The sequence below is a fragment of the Cornus florida genome, unplaced genomic scaffold (genome assembly GCF_030987335.1).
Source record: "Cornus florida cultivar Cherokee Brave unplaced genomic scaffold, ASM3098733v1 CherokeeBrave_3.0.0_Hap2_Chr04, whole genome shotgun sequence".
NCBI lineage: Eukaryota > Viridiplantae > Streptophyta > Magnoliopsida > Cornales > Cornaceae > Cornus > Cornus florida.
In genome coordinates this window covers 81,038,696-81,061,665 of record NW_026775574.1, presented here as the reverse complement: position 1 = coordinate 81,061,665, position 22,970 = coordinate 81,038,696, and the positions used below count along the sequence as shown (strand labels likewise).

Below are 22,970 nucleotides of genomic sequence, written 5' to 3'. Positions count from 1 at the left end.
TGGATATTATGCTGGACCTCTCTAGCATGGAAGAGGATCCTAGTCCCTAAAATATACTTTGCGTTGCACTTCTATCTCTATTTTAAAAAGTATGTAACAAATACCCGTAATCTTTTCACATTGTGCAAAAATACCCCATCAGCCATAAATTAGTGTTGTAATACATGTTTTGCCCTTTTACTTTTTCGAAAATACCCAAGAGAGTGTATATGCTATTAATCTTATAGCATTGGAGTATTATGTGCATATTACCTTATATATTTTTATTTTTTGAAACATTTTTCTCTATATATATCTCTAAACATTTTATTATTTTTTTTTTTTATTTTGAGAATTTGTAGAATAGGGATTTGAATTTTTTGAGATTCCAGTTTACTCTTTTCTACTAAATTTTTATTTATTTATTTATTTATTGGTACCAACATTGTTAAAAAAAAAATAAATAAATAAAAATAAAAATTCCCAATATTAGTGTGCACTGGTTTTCGGAGTTTGGAAAAATTTTATTTTCTTTAGTTTGCACTTTATTTTTTATTTATATTTTATAATTCTATCTTTACTTTTTTTTTTATACTTTTTTTTATTTTATATTTTTATTTTTACTTGTCCATTGTCGGCGTCCTTCAATAGTGTTATTTTTTTTTTATCATTTTATAAAATTATTTATTTTTATATATTTTATAAAATGGTTCAGTAAGGGTAATTTAGTCAACTTAAGGTTTAAATTTGTCAAAGAGATATATTTGCACCAAATTGAAACTTTAAAGGTATTTTTTGCATGAGAGGGACATTCTTCAATAGTGTCTTTTTTTTTTTTGTCATTTTACAAAATTATTTATATTTATATATTTTTATAAAATGACTCAGTAATAGTAATTTAATCAATTTAGGGTTTAAATTTGTCAAATGAACCTATTTGCACCAAATTGAAACCTTAGAGGTGTTTTTTTGTACGTGAATGATGTTATATGCACTATAAACATATTTTAAGGTGTTTCTGCACTTAACTCTTATAATAATAAAGTTACTCTTGTATGATTGGAAGGTCTCAAGTTCAAAATAAAAAACAATCTCCATCCTCCTCGTATCCTATAGGAACAAGAGTTTAGTGTTCCTACAATGCAGAAGTGAAATCTTATATTCCATATTTTATAAAATTCAGATAAAACTTTTACTTTATTTATAAAGGTTGTGGATTTAAAAGAAAAAAAATAAGCAACTAGGTGTTGGTACGGTGGTTTAGGCATCAGGCAAGGTTAAGGTCGATGTAAATACTTTGATATAATGCATTATTTATCGTAAATTTTAAAATCGTGATTTTTTCTTAGTGAAATTTTTCACACAAAAAACCTTATATGTTCTTTCTTTTACTTACTTTACTTTATTGTTTATTTTGTAATTGATATGAATTTAATTATTAATTAGCTTAATAATTTATTTAGTCACAAAATTGAGCAAGATATATTAATATTTTAGAATTAAGAGTAATAATGGGACCGTTTAATGTCAAAAAAAAAAAACTATGTCGAAAACTATCATGGAAGGAGGTGAAATTGGTACCATGAAATCATCTATTCACTTCCTTTTCTCCATTTCATTTTTGGATTACATTACCTGTGATTTATAACCAGTGTATTACTGTATTTACCTCTTCAACTAAAAGTTATATAATAATAAATTTATATTTTTCCCCTCTCGATTATAATTTTTTGATTAAAAAAAAAGATTACTGCAGAGTACAGTAATATTTTTCCTGTTTTTTGCCCTCCTTAAATAAATGGTGCAATGCTGAATCATTTTAAGTTTGAGATGAATTTTGTGTGCATACAACAGAACAACCCAATATATGTCTTCTTCTTTTTTCTTTTCTTTTTTAATTATCGAATTCATTTAATTAATGCATGAAAAGGGTTCGACTTTTGTTCCAACATTTGGTAAGAAAATAAAATGAAATGTTCTTAATATCAAGATGATGATTAGCTCAAATAAGTAAGTTATTTGATTTTTGTACCTTCTAAAATATGGTGCATAAGTTTCAACTTCGAGATAATATTATTAGATAGACATACTTAAAAAAAGATTTATACCATTAAGTAATGATGGGGAGTGATGGGTAATATTTTTGAAATTTTAATAGGAAAAATTTAAAAATACTCTACTTAATTATGCATATTTTCAAATATGCTAATTTTTTAAATTTATTTTTATCAAATTAATTGTAAAAAGTGTACAAAATTACTATTTAGACTCTTTAATGGTCCTAAACGCCCTTATCTCTTCCGAAAAGTCTGGCTTGGTATTAAGTTCATAAACTTTATTATTTCCGATGACGAGGTCCAACAAACAAAATGTAAGAAATAAAAAATAATAATAAAACCCCATTAAGCAAATATCTTGAACTAAACTAGAATACCCATTATATAAATATGTATATATTGTACTCATCTAATATAAGTCTAAACAACTAAAATAGAGAAATTCAAAGACAAAAAAAAAAAAAGAAAAAAAGAAAATCGCAATATTAGCAATTACCCATTTCTTGCCTTTGGATTCTAGGCTTCCATTTGGTCAATGCTTTTTTGAAAAACCCATATCAAATTTAAACACAAAAATTAAAAAGAGCTTTTGAACTTAGAAGGAAACAATCTTTAGTGATACACGGAGGTTTTGGTCAGGAAAATTAGTGAGAGAAAATAGGTTTGAGAGAGAAAAAAGAAAGAATAAGCCAAAAGGGTTATAGTTAATTTTTTTGATTTTATTGAAAGGGAAGGAGGTAAGAAAGGAGTTGAAGACTTTGAATGGCCTTGTTCTAAAGCTTGTCGAAATGATGATCATTGAATAATCTCAAAACTGATCAAGGAGCTCGTTGCTAGGAATAATGGAATTTATGAACTATGAAGTACGCCGGACTTTTTGCAAGAGACAAGAACATTTAGGATCATTAAAGAGTGTAAATAATATTTTTATATACTTTTGTAATTAGTTTGATAAAATTAACAGTCAAACCTAATAATTTTAAAAAGTTAACATATTTCAAAATATGCATAACTAAGTAGGATATTTTTAAATTTTTCCTTGTTATACATTCAACATATGCTATATTTTTTTAAAATATAAATATAAAAGGATAATACTTGCTTATTTATTGGTGAATATAAATCTTATATTTAAAAATATAATTGCCTCTTGTAATTTTTAAAAATAATTTATGAACAACAAATGAAGTAGTGTTTTCCTTTTATAAATGGAAGCCAAATTATGTACTAAAAATAGTTACATTTGTACTTCCATTGTACTCGAGTCTGAAAATGTAAATAGAGTTGTTCAATGAGATACCGTATACGTAATTCAACTTAAAGAAAGCTGCTGATGCTCCTCCTGTTTTAGTAGGCCACTGTCCTGTAAACGCTGACCAACACGTCATTTTAGTATTTTCACCTTTCGGGTATCGAACGACAGCTTTTTTTTCGACGCGTCCACTAATTAAAAGCTGCCCAAGAATAGATACCGGTTCCGGGCAGCCCGACTCCGCTGCCCGCTCCGTTTGCTGCCGCTTTTCAACCCAAATTCTCTCTCCCCCCCCTCCCTCTCTCTCTAAAAAACGATCAAGGGCCAGGTTCTCTCCCTATTCTATCTCTAGCCATGAGTCTCTTCGGCCTGGGCAGGTATTCCATGTCTTTCAATTAGTCTTGTAATTATTGATTCGTTGATGACAATTTCTATCAGATCTGTTGTTTTGGACAATTGTTATCATTATTTTGATTTCTGATTAGTAATTTGAGATGTATTTGGCTTAATTTGTACTGGGTTATATATATTTTTAGCTAAAATCTCATATAATTGCATTATCAGACACATTTTTAATATAAAGTTGCATGATTTTACATATATCTGTTACTATTTTGGTGTAAAAGGTGACTGTTAGTGGCTCAAATCATCATCATCTCTTATGATTATGATGATTGGTCAAATGAATTTCCTTTTTATCCTACATGACCGTTAGTGGTTCAAATGTTAAGCACAATGAGGTCCTTGAATTGTGATTTGTGGCCCCGGAACTGTTAAATACAGATGGATTGATTGGATGTTTGTAAAAAGGAAAAAAGAAGGGACCAATATTTTTTTGTCCTTACAAATAACACTCTCACCCATTTTGTTCGCATGGGTACTTGAACTCTCAACATTTCACTTTTAGAAGTCGAGGAGATACCAGTGGGCTACAACTTTTGGTGGTGAGGGGATGAATACTATTTAGTCAGTCTTTAATATGTGCAGTTAGTTCGCTTTCTATAATTTCTATAATTTGTCATATTCCTTATATATTTTAATAAAAAGAATAATGTTGGTTGGTTTCTGACACATTGATTTCAGGGCAATTGGCATCATCATTTTTGGTGCAGAAATGATGTCTACCTTAGAAAAATTCCTTAAACAGGAGTATTTTCTATTATGAATGTAGTAAACAGGACACGTGTTAATAGTTCTACATTTCTTAGAGACTCACATATATTTCAATGGGTTGTTTCCCCGTTGTGCATACTTGAATACTATTAATCCAGTATTCTCTAAAATGAATGGTGAAATCTAGCAAAAGAAAAGTCTCCTTACTGTATATATAATATAATTTTGTAGAAGAAAGTGGATTTGCTAAATCAATTTTGTATAGCAAATTGGCTGAATTTATCAATAGAATAGTGGAAAAGTCCGTAGATATAATTTTGTAGAAGGAGGTGGATTTAAACTGCTAAAACAATATGTGTAGCAAAAATGGCTGACTTTAATAGAGTAGTGGTAAATGTGGAAGATTCATGTCATAAAAGCATAATCTTGGAGGAATGAAGTAGATTTAAGGTGATTTACTTTCTTATCTTTGTTTGCTGCCCCCGTGCTGCGCAAAAGAGATTGAGAAAGGTATACGATTTGGTGGGATGTGAAAGAAAAAATTGGGAGTTGGATTCTGTTAGTTGTTATAGAAGTTAGTGAGGCTTAAGAAGCTTTATTATACATTACATGTCCAAATGTTTCTACATAGCTGTGTGCGTGCGCAAGAGCTTTGGAGTTGGGGAGTAGTCTGCAGGTCTTTGTATCAGATTTTGCTTAACTTTTTGGTGTCACAGTTTACTGTTAATACTACACAATTTTTTTCCTTGACTATTTATGTTGCTCAATTATGCCTTAATCTGTTTATTTGCAAGCAGGAACCAGAAGACATTTCGCCCAAAGAAAAGTGCACCATCAGGGAGTAAGGTTGTTCTCTATGTCTAACCAGAGAATCTTTCTTCTTTGTAGTTGTTTAATGTGGTAATGAGAATAGTCTCTAGCATTCTGTTAATAACATGTTTGAAATATACATATTCATAACCATATGTCAGGCTTGAGATTCGTAATGGTAATATTTTTGTTTTTGCTAGGCAATAGTATTAGTTTTTTCTGTTTGATAAGTAAAAGATTCATCAAAAGGCAACAATAAGGATGAAGCCATGTAGAGTTGATTCATACTCTATGAAACTGAACAAACTGTAATCTCATCTTACTTGAAAACTTATAGAGGAGTTCTAACAAATAATATTGGTTTTGACTGGGAGGGTCAGAATTTAGTCTTCATACTCTTGCATGGAATAAGAATTGGCTTCACCAGCTAACTGTTTCACCACTAACTTTACTTCTATATTCTAATAAGTGATATAAAATAGGAGTTGAGAAAACAATAGAACTTCAATTTTTAGAATTGTGCTATACAGCTATAAGGTTGAGCATACTTAGTAATTAGTAAACAAGGTAGTCAATTGAATGATTAGTATAAAGTGGTTTGCTTAGATGAATTACCATAAAGGCATTTAACGATAGAAATGATAGAATACGAAGCTTAGCTTCAGATGGAGATTTAAATTGAAGTGAGAAAAGGTTGAGGAAAATTACTTCTTGTTTGCAGCTCTTCTCCTTCAATATTGTGATCACCAATGATGGAAAATTTTCTTGGCCAAACACTCATAAAATTTATAGCCTTCTTTTATTGCGTTCCATATTTTTAAACATTAGCCCCTATTAACTAAGGTGTGTTAGGACTATGATCACAGGCTTCTCTTTGTTACAAAACCTTAATCCTTATTCTAGAGAACTGGTTACTCCTATCTAATAAATCTTGGTTAAAGGAAGTCAGAAACATAAATTCACATATGAAAAATTAACAGCGACAGGTGGGAGAATGGTGAAAGCAGCTGGGGTGTTCGAGCTCAAAAGTGATACAATTATGAAGTTCAAAGGTTTGGAGCGTCATTAACCTCAAACACTGACATACAACATATTTTGGTGGAATGTGTTCAAGTCTGGAGTCTGAAGTATTTGTTGAGGGGAACAGATACCTCATTTTTAAAAATTAAATGGTTGAACAAGAATTTGTTTTTACCATTTTTAGTAAAATACGGTACGGTAAAAAACGGATTTGGGAACTTAAGGTATAATTCATTTTTTTAAAAAGAAAAAAAAAGTTACAAAAATTTGTCAAAACAAATGGAAACGTAAAAATACGAATACATAGATGTGTAATACGTTGTATGAAATAAAAATTCGGGACTAAAAATACGGTTATACACATCTTATTTATAGTTTATATGTCATATCTTTGTAACGACATTAAAAGAAAATGTATCAAATAATAAAATAAATAAAAAAATGTTACAAATCATAAAATAAATTTCCAAAATAATATAATTGATAAATAACCATGACATCATCAATTCAACACAAAATTAATTAACAAATTCTTATTCAGATAAAAAATTACTCTCTTTTTCTCATCTTTGTTACGGACTCGTTTTTATCTTCCAAATGTTAGGGTCTGTTATTTATGGAACTATCTTTATAGTATCACTCAAAATTCTATAAACTTCCAAAAATAAAATAAAACAAATATATCTAAATATTTACGGTTACAAACAAAATTTAAAAGATCTAAAAAATAAAAAAATAAAGATTTGTATATATCTACAAAAATTTATAAGAATCTATATAATTCTCCAAAGTTCGCGCGTGTGTGTATATATTTCGTTAATTGATTTAATACTATGCCTTGGAGTGATAAAGACATCGGACTTGGCAGAAAAAAAAATAGAGTGAGAATAATTAGAAGTGCACAGGGAAAGAAAAACGGTTCAGATATAAGGAAATAAAAAAAATAAAAAAAAATACGAATTAAATGGTGACCTAGACTTATCCAAACCTATAAAATCATTTCATTCGGGTTGAGTATTTTCCCGTATCTTTTATACCTGAACGACAAACGCCATCTAGAGGATCCCAAGTGCCCGGATCAATCGAAAGTTCGATTCTATCTGAACTAATCATTTTCAAATGATATCCACATTGTTCACAAATATTCATTTTTGACTTCAAAAATTTCTTATAATTTAATCCATAACAATTTTCGCATTGAACCCACAAATGCTTGTATTTTTGAGTTGAGTATTTTCCAAAGACGCAAATAATTCGCGTATCATTCGTGAATTTACTAACTAGGGTTTCTACTTTGTATATTTGGATTTTTAAGATTATTTTGCTAGAAGGTCCTTTTATCATCTTATGATATGCTATTCTATTCAGTATTATCCTTTTATGGGAGGAATCACAAAATACCAAATTTAGGGTATAAGAATCACAAATCAATTTAAAATAAGCAAAAAATTATTTTGGAATTGTTTTTTGATTCTTCCGAATGTGATTATGCAAAATAAGAAAAAAATTAATATACTCTTGAAATGTGCATTGATGGAGGTTTTTTGTGATTCTTTTACTCTAATAATTCCAGATGAAATGGACAAAAGAAAAAATGGAAATTTTAAATACCCCTCAAGAGGGGGGAACGCATCCACACATGATAGGTCCCCTAAACACTCAAAATTTTCGCAAAATGCACTAACACCCCTATAGATTTACAATTTCTCCCCAAAGCCCAAAAAATAAAGTGTGAAGGATAGAGAACATAAGCACACCAATAGGAGTTTCATGTTCCTCAAAGGATCTCCTATTTCATCTCTCCAAAGGTACCACCATAAATGCAAAGGCAGAACTCTCCAACCATCTTTGTCCTGAACTCCCACTCAGCAACCTCTGCAAGCCTCAAAAGAGCACTCCTTGCCGAAAGAGGCATTCATAACCCACTGAACCCTGAGAATACCTAGGAGCATAGCCTAACAATCTCAAGTTACCGGGCAATGACAAAGGAGATGTCCACCGTCTCCTTATCCTTCTACACATGATGCACCCATTCACTAGAATTTGCCTTCTCCTCCTCAGGTTGTCCAACATAAGAATCTGGCCCAAAGCAACTGTCCAAGCAAAAAAAGCCACCTTCAGGGGTGCCTTCATGCTCCACAAGGCCTTTCATGGGAAGGGAAGAGCCTGGTCATTCACCATTCTCGAATAGAAGGATCCCACCCCAAATCTACCCTGAGAAGAGGGTACCCAAATCCACTCATCAGACCCCGTACCCTCCACCCTCCTCCACTGTCTGGTGGTAAAGCACTGACAGAAGATCAAAGATTTCCTCCATCTCCCAATCCTGGAAGTGCCTCACAAACTGTACATCCCATGTTGCCCCTCTGTTATCAAGACGGTAGTAGTCGATGATCAAGGCCTGCATGTCTGTCACAATCCTGAAGAGTCTCAGAGAAGAGCAAGCTAGAGGGCAATCCCTGCACCAATGGAAATTGAAAGCTTTCGAAGACACATGAATAAATTATGTAATTAATGGGCAATTCAAAATGGTGTACGGCTGCCTTTGGTATCAACTCAACAGTCTTTCATTAATTAGTTCTGAAAATACCAATAAATAATAGACTAATAGTAAATTCAAACCAACAATTTCACAAACATACAAATAGATAAATAAGGCAATGGAAAAATATAATATATTTTTTACTTATCAAAAAAAAAAAAGGCAATGGAAAAATATGTGATCAGTTATTTCTTCAAAAAAAGTAAATAATAAAAATCTGTTGACATTTACATAGCAGTACAGACATGGAGAAATTTGTCACTATGCATGAAGGAAGATCATCCAGGTCATGCATGTGATGCGACACAAGATACATGTGATGCGACACGAGATACTGCAATGGCAGGACACAAAGCATATCTTTTAGAGATGTTTGTAACTAGAGGCTCAAAAAGATTAAAGAATAAAATAATAGCAATCAGTGATTATTTGCTGATTGCTTACCTTCTTTTGACATGAAAATGATGATCTTTAGTTTTTGTCAAATTGTTTCCCCACTGGCAATGACTGAGTTACTGTCTTGGGAGGTATCTTTCCATTTCTCGAGGTCTGGCCTTTTCGATTACAAACAAAAGTGTCATGAGTGCTACATCTGAGGCTTCCTTTAAACATTGGCTGACAAAATTTTCCTTCGATACTAGAAATATTGGCTAGCTGTAAACTATAGCTCTTAAGTTTCTCATTTCCATCTCGAAAGACCGACTAAATTACTCGTGTATCTATTATCTTCTATTTATCATTTCAAATGCAGGGTGCACAATTGAGAAAGCACATTGATGCTACTTTAGGTAGTGGAAACTTGAGAGAAGCAGTAAGACTTCCTCCTGGAGAGGATGCAAATGAATGGCTTGCTGTCAACAGTATATCTCTCTCTCTCTCTCATTCTCCCTTGATTAATTTCTAATTTGATTTTCTCAGACATCCCTGTTCATATTATTCTCTCAAGTTGTGAGTTTTATTATATGCATACTGTTCTGTTACTGTTCCAGTATTAACCTATGTTCCATGGACATGGATGTGGGACATGGATTGGAGGTTTAAAAAGTTCAGAAACATTGCAAGGATTAGGCTATATGTATATATTTGTTTTATTTACATGTACACACAGACAATACAATCCATATTCGTATGTTCTTCTTCTCTGCTGATTTTTCTTCCAATTGAACCATGATACCTTGTTTATTCTGTTTTATATTTTGATAATCTTTTATTAACCCGTCACATTGTAAGCACTATACCTTGTTTATTCTATTTTATATTTTGATAATCTTTTATTAATCCGTTGCATTTAATGTTTACAACTATTGTACCCTCCCTCATTCCTGCATTAAAAAGCTTGTACTTCAATCTGTAACATGTTGAGAGCATTGGGAATGCACCCATGGAAGAGTAGACAAAAAGTGTTCATGTCCAATACACATCCAGTTTGGATGCTGCTAAATTTCTGTATTACATTCATTCTGCTAATGCAATTTTTGTTTATTTTTTAATCAATATCAAATTCCTTCTTTGTTTGGGCAATCTACTAGAAAAGCTTCTCTCTGAGACCCAAATCTGAATGGAGATTGTCTGATTCTTCAATTTTCAGCTGTTGATTTCTTCAACCAGGTGAATCTCCTATATGGTACTCTCACAGAGTTCTGTACAGCAGAGATCTGTCCCACAATGACTGCAGGCCCAAAGTATGTCTTAACAAATTTTAAATTGATTGCTTTAGTGATACGTACATATCAGTTTTCAGATATGCACTTGTATTATATTCCAAAGTATGTTTCAAAAGTTTAGATTACTGCTTTGATACTTCCTCAGATGACCTTAGTAGGTACAGTTATTACTCTAATTATCATCAAGACATTTGTTATTGCGTTTTTCTCGCATATTTGTCAATATGTTTTGTATACATATATATATATATATAATTGGGTTATTTCTATTTTATCAAGAAATGGAAAGAAAACCTAGACTTTCTGGAACGTCTCTTGCATCAAAACCATGTATCCACAACAGTTACTATATACATATATATAAATTTAGATATGTTTGAATGGAAAGATGGATGCCTGGATGGATTAGAATATAAATTTACTTCTTTTTAAAAACCTACAAAATCAGGAAATTTCTAGAGTTGGATAATTGTTTTTGTCTGCGATGAATATGGATGATATTTAAAGGCATTTTTTGAAGTGTTTTTCTTTATAATAGAGTGTAGTCATATTCTTATAAGTTCTAAGTGTCTTAGAACTGAATGGCTTTTTAATCAATTCGATGTGTCTAGTTCCCTAGCAATGATTCTATAGGATACGCACATACATGTATATATTTAATAAAATAAAATCATGAGATTAATGTTCAAAAGTTTTAGTATTTACTTTTTTTTGGCAAATGTGTCAATATTTTTAGTATCAAGTCAAGGGCTTTCTATGTTCATTATTGTTATAATGGCCGATGGGCCGTTCTTTCAGTCTTCTTTGCTTTGCTAAATAACCATTCAAGATAATTTTATCAATAATTAATAGTTGAGGAGTTCTTCAAAATTTTAAAGATGTACTTAGTTCCGGAAGGGAGATGGGGTGGACAAAAATACCATGCCTATCATTTTGGTTGGTAGTGGTCATGACATTGCTGTTGAAGTTCTTGCAACGCGGATGAGCAAGGTTGTGGAAAGGTTGTTTCTTACTCTAAAAACATTTTTTTGGGTGACAAAATTGTACTCATCGTGATTGAGTGTTAGAAATTAAAATATATGAGTGGGCGTCCTGGCTTCATTTGAAATTCAGAGACGGAAAGAAACCCATAATCATGCTAATTTTCAAATTAAATGCTGAGAAGGCCTATGATGTTAATTGGGAGGGTCCTTCTCTACTGAGGAGGATGGCTTTTTGGAAGAGATGGATCACCAATTCTATCTCATTTTTTTTTTCCTCCCAATTATGATAAGTTGGAAACTTGTTGTAATTTTTGAAAGTTTTGGAGTTCTTCAACAAGGAGATTTTCTTATCTTATTTACTTTTCAGAGTGGTTTTAGAAGAAACTAGTAAACGATCCAGAGAACAATGGATGCCGATTTGCTAGATGGTGTTTCCAGCAGAGAGAAGTTTGCTTTATACTGATGATGCAATCATGTTTTTGTGGTGCGTTAGAGGTTTAAAATTTTCTTTCAAGGGGTTTTTTGCTTTGTTTTAAGGCATTAGGGGCGTTAATATGAACTTAGGTTAGATGAGTAAGTATTGGTGGAAGGAGAGGGAGTGTTGGTGCCTCTACTGATAGTCTTTGTTGTAAATTGGGCAGCCTTCTTTTTCTGACCTTGGATTGCCGGGGGCTTCTTTTATGGAAAGAGAGTCAGAGAGATGGTTGAGCGGAGATTGAGTGAAAGAGGACTTATCCTTCCAATGGGGGAGAAAACTAAAGTCAGTGTAAAGTACTTGAATGAGCATTCCAACCTTTTTTCCCCCTCCCACATTTTGGTCTTGGTTGCTAAGAAATTGGAGAAGCTTGAAAGAAAATTTTCCTTGGGCTAGAATTAGGATGAACTCGATTACAATCTTGTTGAATGGGAATGAATAGTCTGGCCTAAGAAGATTGGTGGCTTGGGTGCTCATCCTTCATTATTTTTGTAAAAGAACATGGTTTTTTGGAAGTACAGAGTTGATGGAGAGGGAAGGACAAACCAATTTCAGGCAGTCATCTAGTGCGGCTTTTAGCAATTGTAATTGGGTATGCGGAGTCTATCAAAGAGACCCTTTGACACTTCACAGTGGGAGTGAGGAGGCAGGTGAAATAAAAGAGGCAGTTACCACGGCAGGTCCTCTTTGTTGGGGCCTTTTCCACATCTTTTAGAGACTACCGCTGGAGAAAGCATGGATGAAGATTTTGCAAAATGGGAGGGAAGCATGAACTGTGAAGTGGTTTCTATTAGGACTTTCTTGGTTGGGAGTTGGAAATAGTTCTACTAATCTTCCATAGACTCCATGACTCGGTGATCCCTTGGGAAAATGACAATGTGATTTTTTAAAGGACTGTTCTTTTTGATGAGATTCAATAATATGACTACTGAATTAGGCAGTTTTATGAGAAATGTGCGTAATATCTGGTTTCTAGTACAGTTGTTTTCTTGATTTGTTTTGTGGTGTGGGCAAGTTTTTTTGGCAGTGTAATGATTAATGACCTATATACAATCTAACTAATTAGAATATAAGATTAGAAATTATTTTAATAAATATCACTAAACTATCTCAATTTAGTTGATAAGATATGGGAACCTATCTGATAGATACAAAAAAGATATATACATATATATATGTATAAGATTAATCATTGAAATTAAAGAGGAATCTGAAACTAAAAAGGAAACTTTGATTGAATTAGAATAGAGAACAAAGTCCTATTATGACATAGCTTCTTGATAAATGTACATAAATAATAGGTTGAAGAGTGTGACTGGAAGAAAAGGGAAAGACAAAGACACGTTAAGTTAGAGAGAAAAACGTGGGAGAGTGTCTCGGCTGTGAGGGGTTGGTAGAAAAAAAAACATAGGAGATAATGCAAGACCATGAGGAGAAAAAGGAAATGAGAGAGATTTCATTAGATTTTGTCCATAAACTTCAAAGGTAGGATTTCATTTTCCTAATTTCATTCATCCATATTACACCTTTTTTTCTTTTTCTTTTTTGACGCTTTGATGATGATATATATGATTTTGATTTGAATCATGCTATTACTTTATCATATAGAAATTATTAGTTTATTGAAAATGTTACAAGAGTTCCTACTTGATCTAAAAGGTTTGAATTGCTTATATTGTTTTAAACATGGGATTATAGAAAATATATAAAATCCAGACTTTTTTGAGTGTGGGTATGTGGTGGGGTCTGTAATGGCGATACCTAAATTGTAGCTGAAAGCTGAAAGGCTGAGTACCTGTTGTGCCAAAGCAAAACAATCACATTGGGTTCATAGGAGGGATGTCTTCCAAGATCACATGCCGGATGCAAGGGAATGGGATTGATGTGAAAAAACAATGATTTTGATTTGGACAAATTCATTTTGAATGAACTTGGACAATTTTGCAATCTATATTGGTGGGGTATTATTTGGTTTATGGTATGACAATCTATTTTATAAAAAATTGTATGAATTTTGGGATTGATGATTTCTTACTGCGTTTTTTAAGTTCAATACCCCCTACCATCCCTCACTGCTTCTCAGGACATTGACTTGATGAAGCATGCAATAGGAACACACTCATTAGGCATGAAGGATCACGACTTCAGATGTTTATGAGATTTGTCGTGGAAGACTTTGCAATAGAGATGTGCTGATATTAATTGTAAATTTAAACTATTTGTGTAATGTAATTTTTCTTGGGAGTGATATTGCAATGTAGGACACTGTGTGTTGGATTTTCGGCTAATCGAGGTTGGGGGATTGAAAGAATGACTTGTTTCTTAGAAAATGGAAATTTCCTACTTTTTGTATTATGCAAAAAGCAGCACCTGAAATTGTTACTGAAGACATGAGACTTATGGGCCCTCTTTCTTATTTATTAATTGTCTGTTGGTATGGGATTTGTGGGCACTCATCTCTGTGATTTATCTATTGTCAGGCAGCACACTAGCGCAGTACTAATGGGTGTGTTCATTTTCTCCATCTTTGGGCTTTATTGGATCAATCCTCCATGAGTTTAACTTGATTTCACACCTGCACACGCACGCACACATTTCTGATGGGTCTTAAGTTCTTCTCACAACCTACTGGGATAGTGATCTGTGTATTGGTGGGCCCATGGACCAAAGATGTGGTCCGTTGGATTATTGGATCAAGTAAGAAAACTGTTTTTTCTTGGCAGATTGGATTAAGACTGCCCTTGTTCTGTTCCAAAACCAACCTGTTGACAGTCCTACTTTGAACCATGAATCTTCCCCACAAATCCCTACTTTTTAATTTTAGCTCAAACAAGTCAATCCACCAACTTAATGATTATCTATTTTAATTGGTATTGATCTTAAGAAAATCCTACAACTTCCCATAATTTGCGTAATAATGCTTTATAAATTTGAAATCCTGACTTTATGCAGATCAAACTTTACAGGTATGAGTATAGATGGGCAGATGGTGTACAAATCAAGAAACCTATTGAAGTTTCAGCTCCAAAATATGTTGAATACTTGATGGACTGGATTGAAGCTCAGCTGGATGATGAGTCCATATTTCCTCAAAAACTTGGTAATATGGATTATATCTTTTTTTTATTTGATAAGTAATAATAAATTAAAAAAGGCGTTCAATAGGGGAACGCGTCCCATAGACATAAAGGAAACCGGGAACTAAGGCTCCAAAGAATCCAAAAAAGAAATTAAATCATCAGAAGAGGAACAGGATCTTCTGTTCACATAACTGAAGAGAGAACGAATAATAAAAAGTTTCAGTATTGCTGTAGACGACTCCTTTCCGTCAAACATTCTACTATTTCTCTCCCTCCAAATGCAACACCAAATACAATGCGGTGCAGATCTCCAATAATCACGAACATTTCTACCCACATGACAACCTCTCCAAGCATGAATCAACTCCTTAGTAGAATGTGGCATTACCCAATACATGCCAAAAAGCCCAAGAATAAGATTCCAACAGTCGTGCGCTACAGAACAATGCATTAGGAGATGATCAACTGACTCCCCATTCTGCTTACATATGCAACACCAATTAACAAAATAATTTTCCCTTTTCCTCAAATTATCGATTGTCAGAATCTTACCCCAAACGGCGGTCCATACAAAAAAAGCCACCTTAGTAGGAGCCATAGAACACCAAATAGTCTTCCATGGAAAATCAGAGGGTGCAAAATTAGACAAACATAAGAACAAAGATCTTACTTCAAAACGACCGTGAGAAGAGGGAATCCAAATCAAATTGTCATAACCCCTGCCAATTCCTTCCTGCCGATACAATTGATCCAAGAAAATGCTCACATCATCTAACTCCCAATTTTGAAAAGAATGCCGAAAGAGAACATTCCACGTAATTCCACTATTATCAAGCTGATAACAGTTAGCTACGGTGGCATGTCTATCAACTGTAATACTAAATAATCTAGGGAAAGTACGACATAAAGGCTGATGTCCACACCAAAGATCTTCCCAAAAACGAACGCGACTGCCATCACGAACTCTAAATCTAACATGAGGAGAAAAGGCATCCCATCCTTTCCGAATGGATTTCCAAGCCCCAACTCCTCCCGCAATAGAAACCGGACGTGTAGTCCATCCTCCAACATCATCCCCATACCTGCAGGAAACTAATCTACGCCAAGGGCGATGAGTTTCCTTCCCGTATCTCCACAACCACTTACCCAAAAGGGCTTGATTAAAAGGAATCAATCGTCTAATACCGAGACCCCCCAGTTTTATAGGCTTGCAGACTTGCTCCCATCGAACAAGGTGATACTTGAACTCTTCTCCCCTTCCTCCCCAAAGGAAATTCCGTTGAATTTGTTCAATTCTATCAGCAACGGAACATGGGATTTGGAACATAGAAAGAAAATAAGTGGGAAGGCTTGAAAAAGTGCTCTTGATAAGAGAAACTTTACCCCCCTTTGACAAATATTGCTTCTTCCAACCTGCCAACCTCTTTGCATACCTATTAATCACAGAATCCCAACTCCCCACTAATCTGGGAGAAACCCCTAGGGGCAAACCCAAATAAGGAATAGGAAAGGAACTCACCCTACACCCAAGAACTGCGGCAAGAGAAGAGATGTCCTGTACATTCCCAACCGGAACAAGCACACTCTTGGCCACATTAACCTATAGCCCGGAAACTGCTTGAAAGCAAGCCAGAATACATCTCAAATATCTAAGTTGAGACACTTCTGCATCACAAAAAACCAGAGTGTCATCTGCAAATAACAAATGAGAAATCTCCACCTGAATTGCAATATCTCTTCCCACCCGAAATCCTTTGATGAGACCAAGATTCTCTGCCCGGCGCATAAGTCTGCTTAAACCCTCCATAACAATAAGGAAAAGAAAAGAGGACAAGGGATCACCTTGTCTTATACCCCGAGAGCACCCAAAAAAGTCGGCTGGAGAACCATTCACAAGAATTGAGAACTTAACAGACGACAAACATGTATGAATCCATGTCTTCCATCTATTTCCAAATCCCATTCTTTGAAGCAAGTAGAGAAGGAAATTCCAATTAACATGATCATAAGCTTTCTCAATATTAAGTTTACACAGAACTCCAGGAACACCATTACGCAACCTTGAATCCACACATTCACCGGCAATAAGAACGGAATCAAGAATTTGCCTACCTCCAACAAAGGCATTCTGGGAATCTGAAATAATCCCATCCATAACTTCTCGCATTCTTTGAGCAAGCACCTTAACTATGAGTTTGTAAATACAACCCACTAAGCTAAAAGGACGAAAATCCTTAATATCTGAAGCATTTCCTTTCTTAGTGATGAGGGCAATAAACGATGCATTAAGCGATTTCTCAAATACACCTGTAGAATGAAACTCCTGAAAGGTGCTCATCACTTCATTTTTCACAACCGCCCAACTTTCCAACAAGAAGCGCATAGTAAACCCATGCCTTTAGGACTTCTTCTTCAGTAAAAGGAAGCTCTAGTCCATCTCTCTCCATCTTAGAAATAGCCTCAAAATGAAGACCATCAAGCTTGGGTCGCCAACCTAAAGGTTCTGTATAAAGTTTCTGATAAAAAGAAACGATCCCGCTACGCACCTCTTCCTCCCTCCACAAATCCACACCTTCCACCCATATACGTCCTATGTGATTACTCCTTCTGTGGGCGTTTGCAAGTCTGTGGAAAAATTTTGTCTTACGGTCACCCTCTTTCAGCCAAAGAGCCCGGGATTTTTGTCGCCACGAAATCTCCTCCATACAAACAATCTCAGCTAGAGCTGCCTGATAGGAAGCTCTTCTAGAACAAAGAGACTCCATATTCCCACCCGCCTCCAGCTATATCTTCTTATCCAGCTATTTTCATTTTAATAAAGTCAAATATGGTATCCTCGGGGGGAATAAGAGGCCAGTTGGGTTCAATATTTTCTGTGCTGTTATATAATTTTTTTTGGCTTTTTGGTTTAGGGTGACAGATTATTTTTCCCTTTAGTTATCTTCATACCATCCTGCATTGCTGATTTTAAATTTTGCAGGCGCGCCATTTCCTTCCAACTTCAGGGAAGTTGTGAAAACAATATTCAAGCGCCTTTTCCGTGTATATGCTCATATATATCACTCTCACTTTCAGAAGATTGTGAGTCTTAAGGAGGAGGCCCATCTGAATACTTGCTTCAAGCACTTCATATTGTTTACCTGTGTGAGTTCTTCATCGCAACAATTAACTTTATTGTCTTTGCTCTCCTTATCAGAAATCCTTTTCTTCAATTTTTTACCTGTATGAGTTGTTCAATCGCAAGGATTAACTTTATTTTCTTTGCTCTCCTTATTAGAAATCCATTTCTCTAAATTTGCCAACTTTATTCAAACTTAAATCATGTTTATTACATACCATTAGCATAATCTAGATTTCATTATTAATGATTTCAGTTAATCTACTTACGTTTTTTTTGGCTTCCATGTGATACCACATAGTACCCCCAACTCTAAATTCCTAACTTATCTATTTGTTATGGACTGCATTTGCTATTGATTCACACTAATCTTTCTTGCAAGGCATTTCAGCTGAGGTTGTTCTATATTTCAAAGTTAATGAGAATCGTCAATTTATATTATCAATAAAATGAAATTTTAGATTTCATGATTTTCCTTTCAATTTTTGGTGTGATAGTCTTTTTAGGAACGACACTTCTGCTTTTACATAATTTCATCATAAAGGGTGGATTTGTGACTTCTCTTAAGGAAGAGAAAATGAGAGCATAACAGTTCCATGTGATATCAAATGCCCTTAGCTTTTCTTGTGACCCAGTTGGGAAATTTATGCTCTGATTTTCTTTTATTTGATATATATATATATTTTTTTAAAAAAGCAACCAACTTTTTTTTTTCTTAAATTGAAATTTATCAATTACATTGCACCAGAACATTTTTTATGATTATCATAGCTTATCTCAAGCAAATTTTTATTTATTTATTTATTTTTCCTCGTTCATGTACTGCTGTTCCAAATTAAATGAAATGCAGACCAAATTTAGATATTGTACTTAGTATAAGCATATATAAAATGCTTGGGCATTCAATCATTCTTGTTCGTATCCTGAGAGCAGTTACTTTGTCCAAATAATGCCATAGGTTAGGTCTGTGTCTCCCAGCATCCTCGATTGGTATAAGGATGGCTTTTTGAAACTTGTGCTATTAGACAAATAAGCTAGTGACCATTTTCAATACTGTATTGCTTTCTCTTTTTGTTTTTCCTTCCTTGGGGCTTAGAAATTATGGCTAGTTTAGAATTTGCTGGACATGTAATTATATAAATTGTAGCCATCTTGAACACCTGAAAATTGTGTTGACATCTTCAAGACATTGTTTGCAATACTATTTTTAATGTAGTGATCGCATTTGTAGTATAGATCAACATTACTACTGGTACTTTAAGACAAATATTCACGATTACCAATTAGGAGTGGCAATTCATTTTTGCAGTTCGTGTCCATGTCGTGTCAACCTAGGTATATTCAGTTATATAGCCAAACATGACTTGTTTATTAATCATGTCACTAACAGAAGTCAAAGAAAGAGGCATATATCTTTTAACAAGATTTGAAAAAATCTATTTAAAAGGCGGAGAGAGAGAGAGAGAGAGAGAGAGAGAGAGAGATGTTGAAGAGGTTTAATCCAAAAAACAATTGTCTTGTCTTGTTCATCCATAATAACTGCTTCTTGTATTCTTCATTCAGCAATGAGGATCCAATAATGGTGGTCAGTGGTCACCGTTGTCTTCGTCCGCCAAATGGAGGGTCTCTGCGTTGCTACAGAAACTAGAGAGGGAGGTATAAGATAGATATAAGGTCTACTTGGGGTGTCAAAATTCCACAAGACCTGCCAACATGTAGTTAGTGGGTTTGAATTGACCTGAATTGTCTTTATGTCTTATCCCGTTTAGTTAAACAGGTTGTGTCTGGGTTTGTGTCAACCCGTTTAACTAAACGTGTCAGGTCAACTTGTATAATAAAATAGGCGGCACTAACTTATTCTTTTCGGTTGGCAGTTGGCACTAATTTCTTATACGTTGTACTTTAGAATAATAAAGTTATGTATTATTAGCGTGTTCATGCCACGATTTGTAGAAGCTGACATCTCTGGGATATTTGACATATTGGTGCCTGGCACACTTGCAAAATATTTTTCTCTGCTATAGGAAGTTGTGAGATAAGAAACCCCACAATCAGCTGAAGGGTTAGATGAATTATGTGGTTTTGAGAGCATTATAGAATTGGCGAATGAGAAGAGGAGGAAGAAAAAGAAGAGTGATAATAGAGTAGCCATTGACTTGGTATTATACTCTTTTAAGGAGTATATGCAACATATGGGATGCCAAATCCACCCCGGCATGATGGATAATGTTGTTAAAAGAAAAAGAACAATAAAAGAAAAAGAAAAAAATAATAATTGGAGAGTTTTATAGTAGGACTAGTGAAAAAAAAAAAAAAAAAAAAAAAAAACTAGATGTTATAGGGATATGAGTTGGTGCTGTCTTCATGGGTTCTCTCTTTTATTATTATTTTTATAAGATTATATGTTATAGGGATATGAGTCAGGCTGTCTTCATGAGTTTTCTTTTTTATTGTTTTTTTAATAGTACAGTAGTACTGTATATATTTATGTATGGCCTTGAGGAGAATGATGAAATCAAATTAAAATTAATTTTCAGTAAGATGCTTACTTCAATATCTTTTCTAATTTTTATTTTTCCTTCAAACTTTGGTTGGTTTAGGACTTTGGATCAATTGATCCTAGACATTCATTTGGTGTCATACAGCAGTAACACAGGCCTCTGCTGCATCACTAAGGATCTAAAGTCAATTTGTCGTGGTTTTTAGAATATAGAATAATAGAAATGATACGAAGGAAGACAATAAATCCATGATTTCTTGTATGAATTAGCAAAGTATTTATAGGAGCATAGAAAGAACTATATCTTGAAAAGATTACCTTTTGTTACTTATCAAAAAAAAAAAAAGTTTACCTTTTGTTGAGGAAATAGAATATTTTGTTGTAACATCGATTGGAAGATTAGCATACAGGAGCATCACTAAGATTGTAAATGAGAAACTAAATGATTTGTTCAACCAAAATTCTCCTTATGATTGGTCTGACTATGTATACCCATTCCCGTATTTCATTGTTTCAAATCCTTGCTCTCCAAAGATAGTATTTATTTTCTTTACAAGGAACATGGCGTGTAGAAGGATGTTTCCGTCACAGGAAACTGATCATATTCCTTTGGTTGTTAAAATCCTCATTGCTTGCATAAAACAATGTACCATAATCTCTTTCCAGTAAATTAAATATTCTGTTGTTCCTGTGCAGGAATTCGGGCTGATTGATAAGAAAGAACTCGCTCCACTTCAAGAGCTTATAGACTCCATCATCGTCCCGTATTGAACTGGCTGTGCATTCCCTTATAAAACCTGATTTCGTAATATGGACATAGCAAGTTGTGATAAAATAAAAATGTTAATTAGTGTTTGAGTATGCAGTTTCTCTAACATTGTTTGATATTATTAATCCTCTAAATGTGCTGTATGCTTTGAGTTTCTCGATAATGTCCGCGCCAAGAATATGGAAAGCAATCAAGTGATCTTTGTTGCTGAAGAGACATTGGTAGGATGATGGAATTGCCAATTGATGAAGGATTGAACTCAACTGTCAAGGAAAGCAACCTAATTGATTTTGTTGCTGTTGCTGAGCAATTTCGTTTTACAAGAAACATGAACTCTATGCGTGTTTTTGATCCCTGTGGAACAGCAATGATGGATTTTTTGGATTGGAATGATGGTGAGTGCACCCAATTTTATGGAATCCGAATTAGTCCCTACTGGCGCTTGATTATCGTAGCTAGGGTTTGGATGGATACATGTGTTGTTTGCTGTGTTTCCAATCTATCATCTGAAATGTGCATATATTTTCAGTATAATATCTCTCTGTCATCTTAACCTTAATTGGGTTCATGGCTTTCTGGTTGTAAAGTGAAAGCACACTTCACAACTAATATAGATGGACAAGGTTCTTGTATTTGTGCATAAATTGATCAGAGAGATTCAACAAATATTTTGTATTTCTAAATAAAATTATTTCAATCTGATCAGAGGCAAAGTTGTTAAAACAACCTGGACGCATTTCAGGAGCTGGAATACAGCGTGAAAATGTTGAAATCAATATTGGGGTGAATTTGTTCTTCTTGATTTTTTTTGATGTCCAAACACTAATGTATCATATAAAATAGGGAATTAGGATCACCCCTTGTGGTATGCTATTTATGCAACACAATACATTGATCAAGTAAAATTATTGCTTAACCAATGTGAAAGTTGTTGAGGTGGCACGATGTCCCGTGTCATGTGGACCCAGCTTCATAAAATAGTTGACTCGGAAATTGCTCTATAACTGTTTTTTTTTATTTTTTTTATTTTTATTTTTATTATTATTATTATTTTTTATTTTTTATTTTTAATTTAATTTTTTAATTTATAAGTATTAGTGTATTACACATAAATTGGCTGGTAGTTTATTGAAAGTAGTTCTATTGCACAAGCTGGCACTTTCTTTTCTCGTCCACGCTCATGTAGCTTCTCCTGTGCAACTATAAAACTTTCTCTAGTAGCTCTACTTTCGCTAAGAGCTCGTACGACTCAGTGTGCTTATGAAAACAAAAAAAAAAATTGAAAGTTAAATTGTTAAGGAAAAAAATTAAAGGTTAAATTCAACCACTGTGGTAAGTTTACGATCAAATAATTAACAAGAGACTCAATTTCCATTTCAGGTTTAGCCTCAAAAGACTTTATTACTTAACTTCATGAAATTCAACTCAAAATTTGGAAGATGATAATATCTTTCAGGCTATGTTCGGCAATTGGAGTCTTGGATTAGAAAAAAAATAATTAAGAAAAATAAACTATTTTTTTTTTTCAAATTTGTTAATTTCAATGCTCCAATTTCATGTATCCGAAAACATCAGAGTTTTAGATTTGTAATTTGAGAATAATATCCA

General features: G+C 33.7%; 1 protein-coding gene across 1 annotated transcript; it reads left to right on the top strand.

The window, feature by feature from the left end:
- The first annotated feature begins 3,508 nt into the window (after window positions 1-3,508).
- Window positions 3,509-22,088, top strand: LOC132303650 (MOB kinase activator-like 1A). The gene is made up of 7 exons (XM_059800992.1): window positions 3,509-3,665; window positions 5,199-5,247; window positions 9,525-9,633; window positions 10,362-10,455; window positions 14,862-14,995; window positions 17,956-18,119; window positions 21,290-22,088. Exons 1-7 carry the CDS (start codon window positions 3,643-3,645, stop codon window positions 21,362-21,364), a joined length of 648 nt encoding a protein of 215 aa, XP_059656975.1. The 5' UTR covers window positions 3,509-3,642; the 3' UTR covers window positions 21,365-22,088.
- The last annotated feature ends 882 nt before the right edge of the window (window positions 22,089-22,970 follow it).

Coding starts and splice junctions, on each gene's coding strand:
- LOC132303650 (XM_059800992.1), top strand. CDS start 3,643: ATGAGTCTCTTCGGCCTGGGCAG. Junction 10,456..14,861: donor ACAATGACTGCAGGCCCAAA/GTATGTCTTAAC, acceptor CAAACTTTACAG/GTATGAGTATAGATGGGCAG. Junction 14,996..17,955: donor CATATTTCCTCAAAAACTTG/GTAATATGGATT, acceptor TAAATTTTGCAG/GCGCGCCATTTCCTTCCAAC.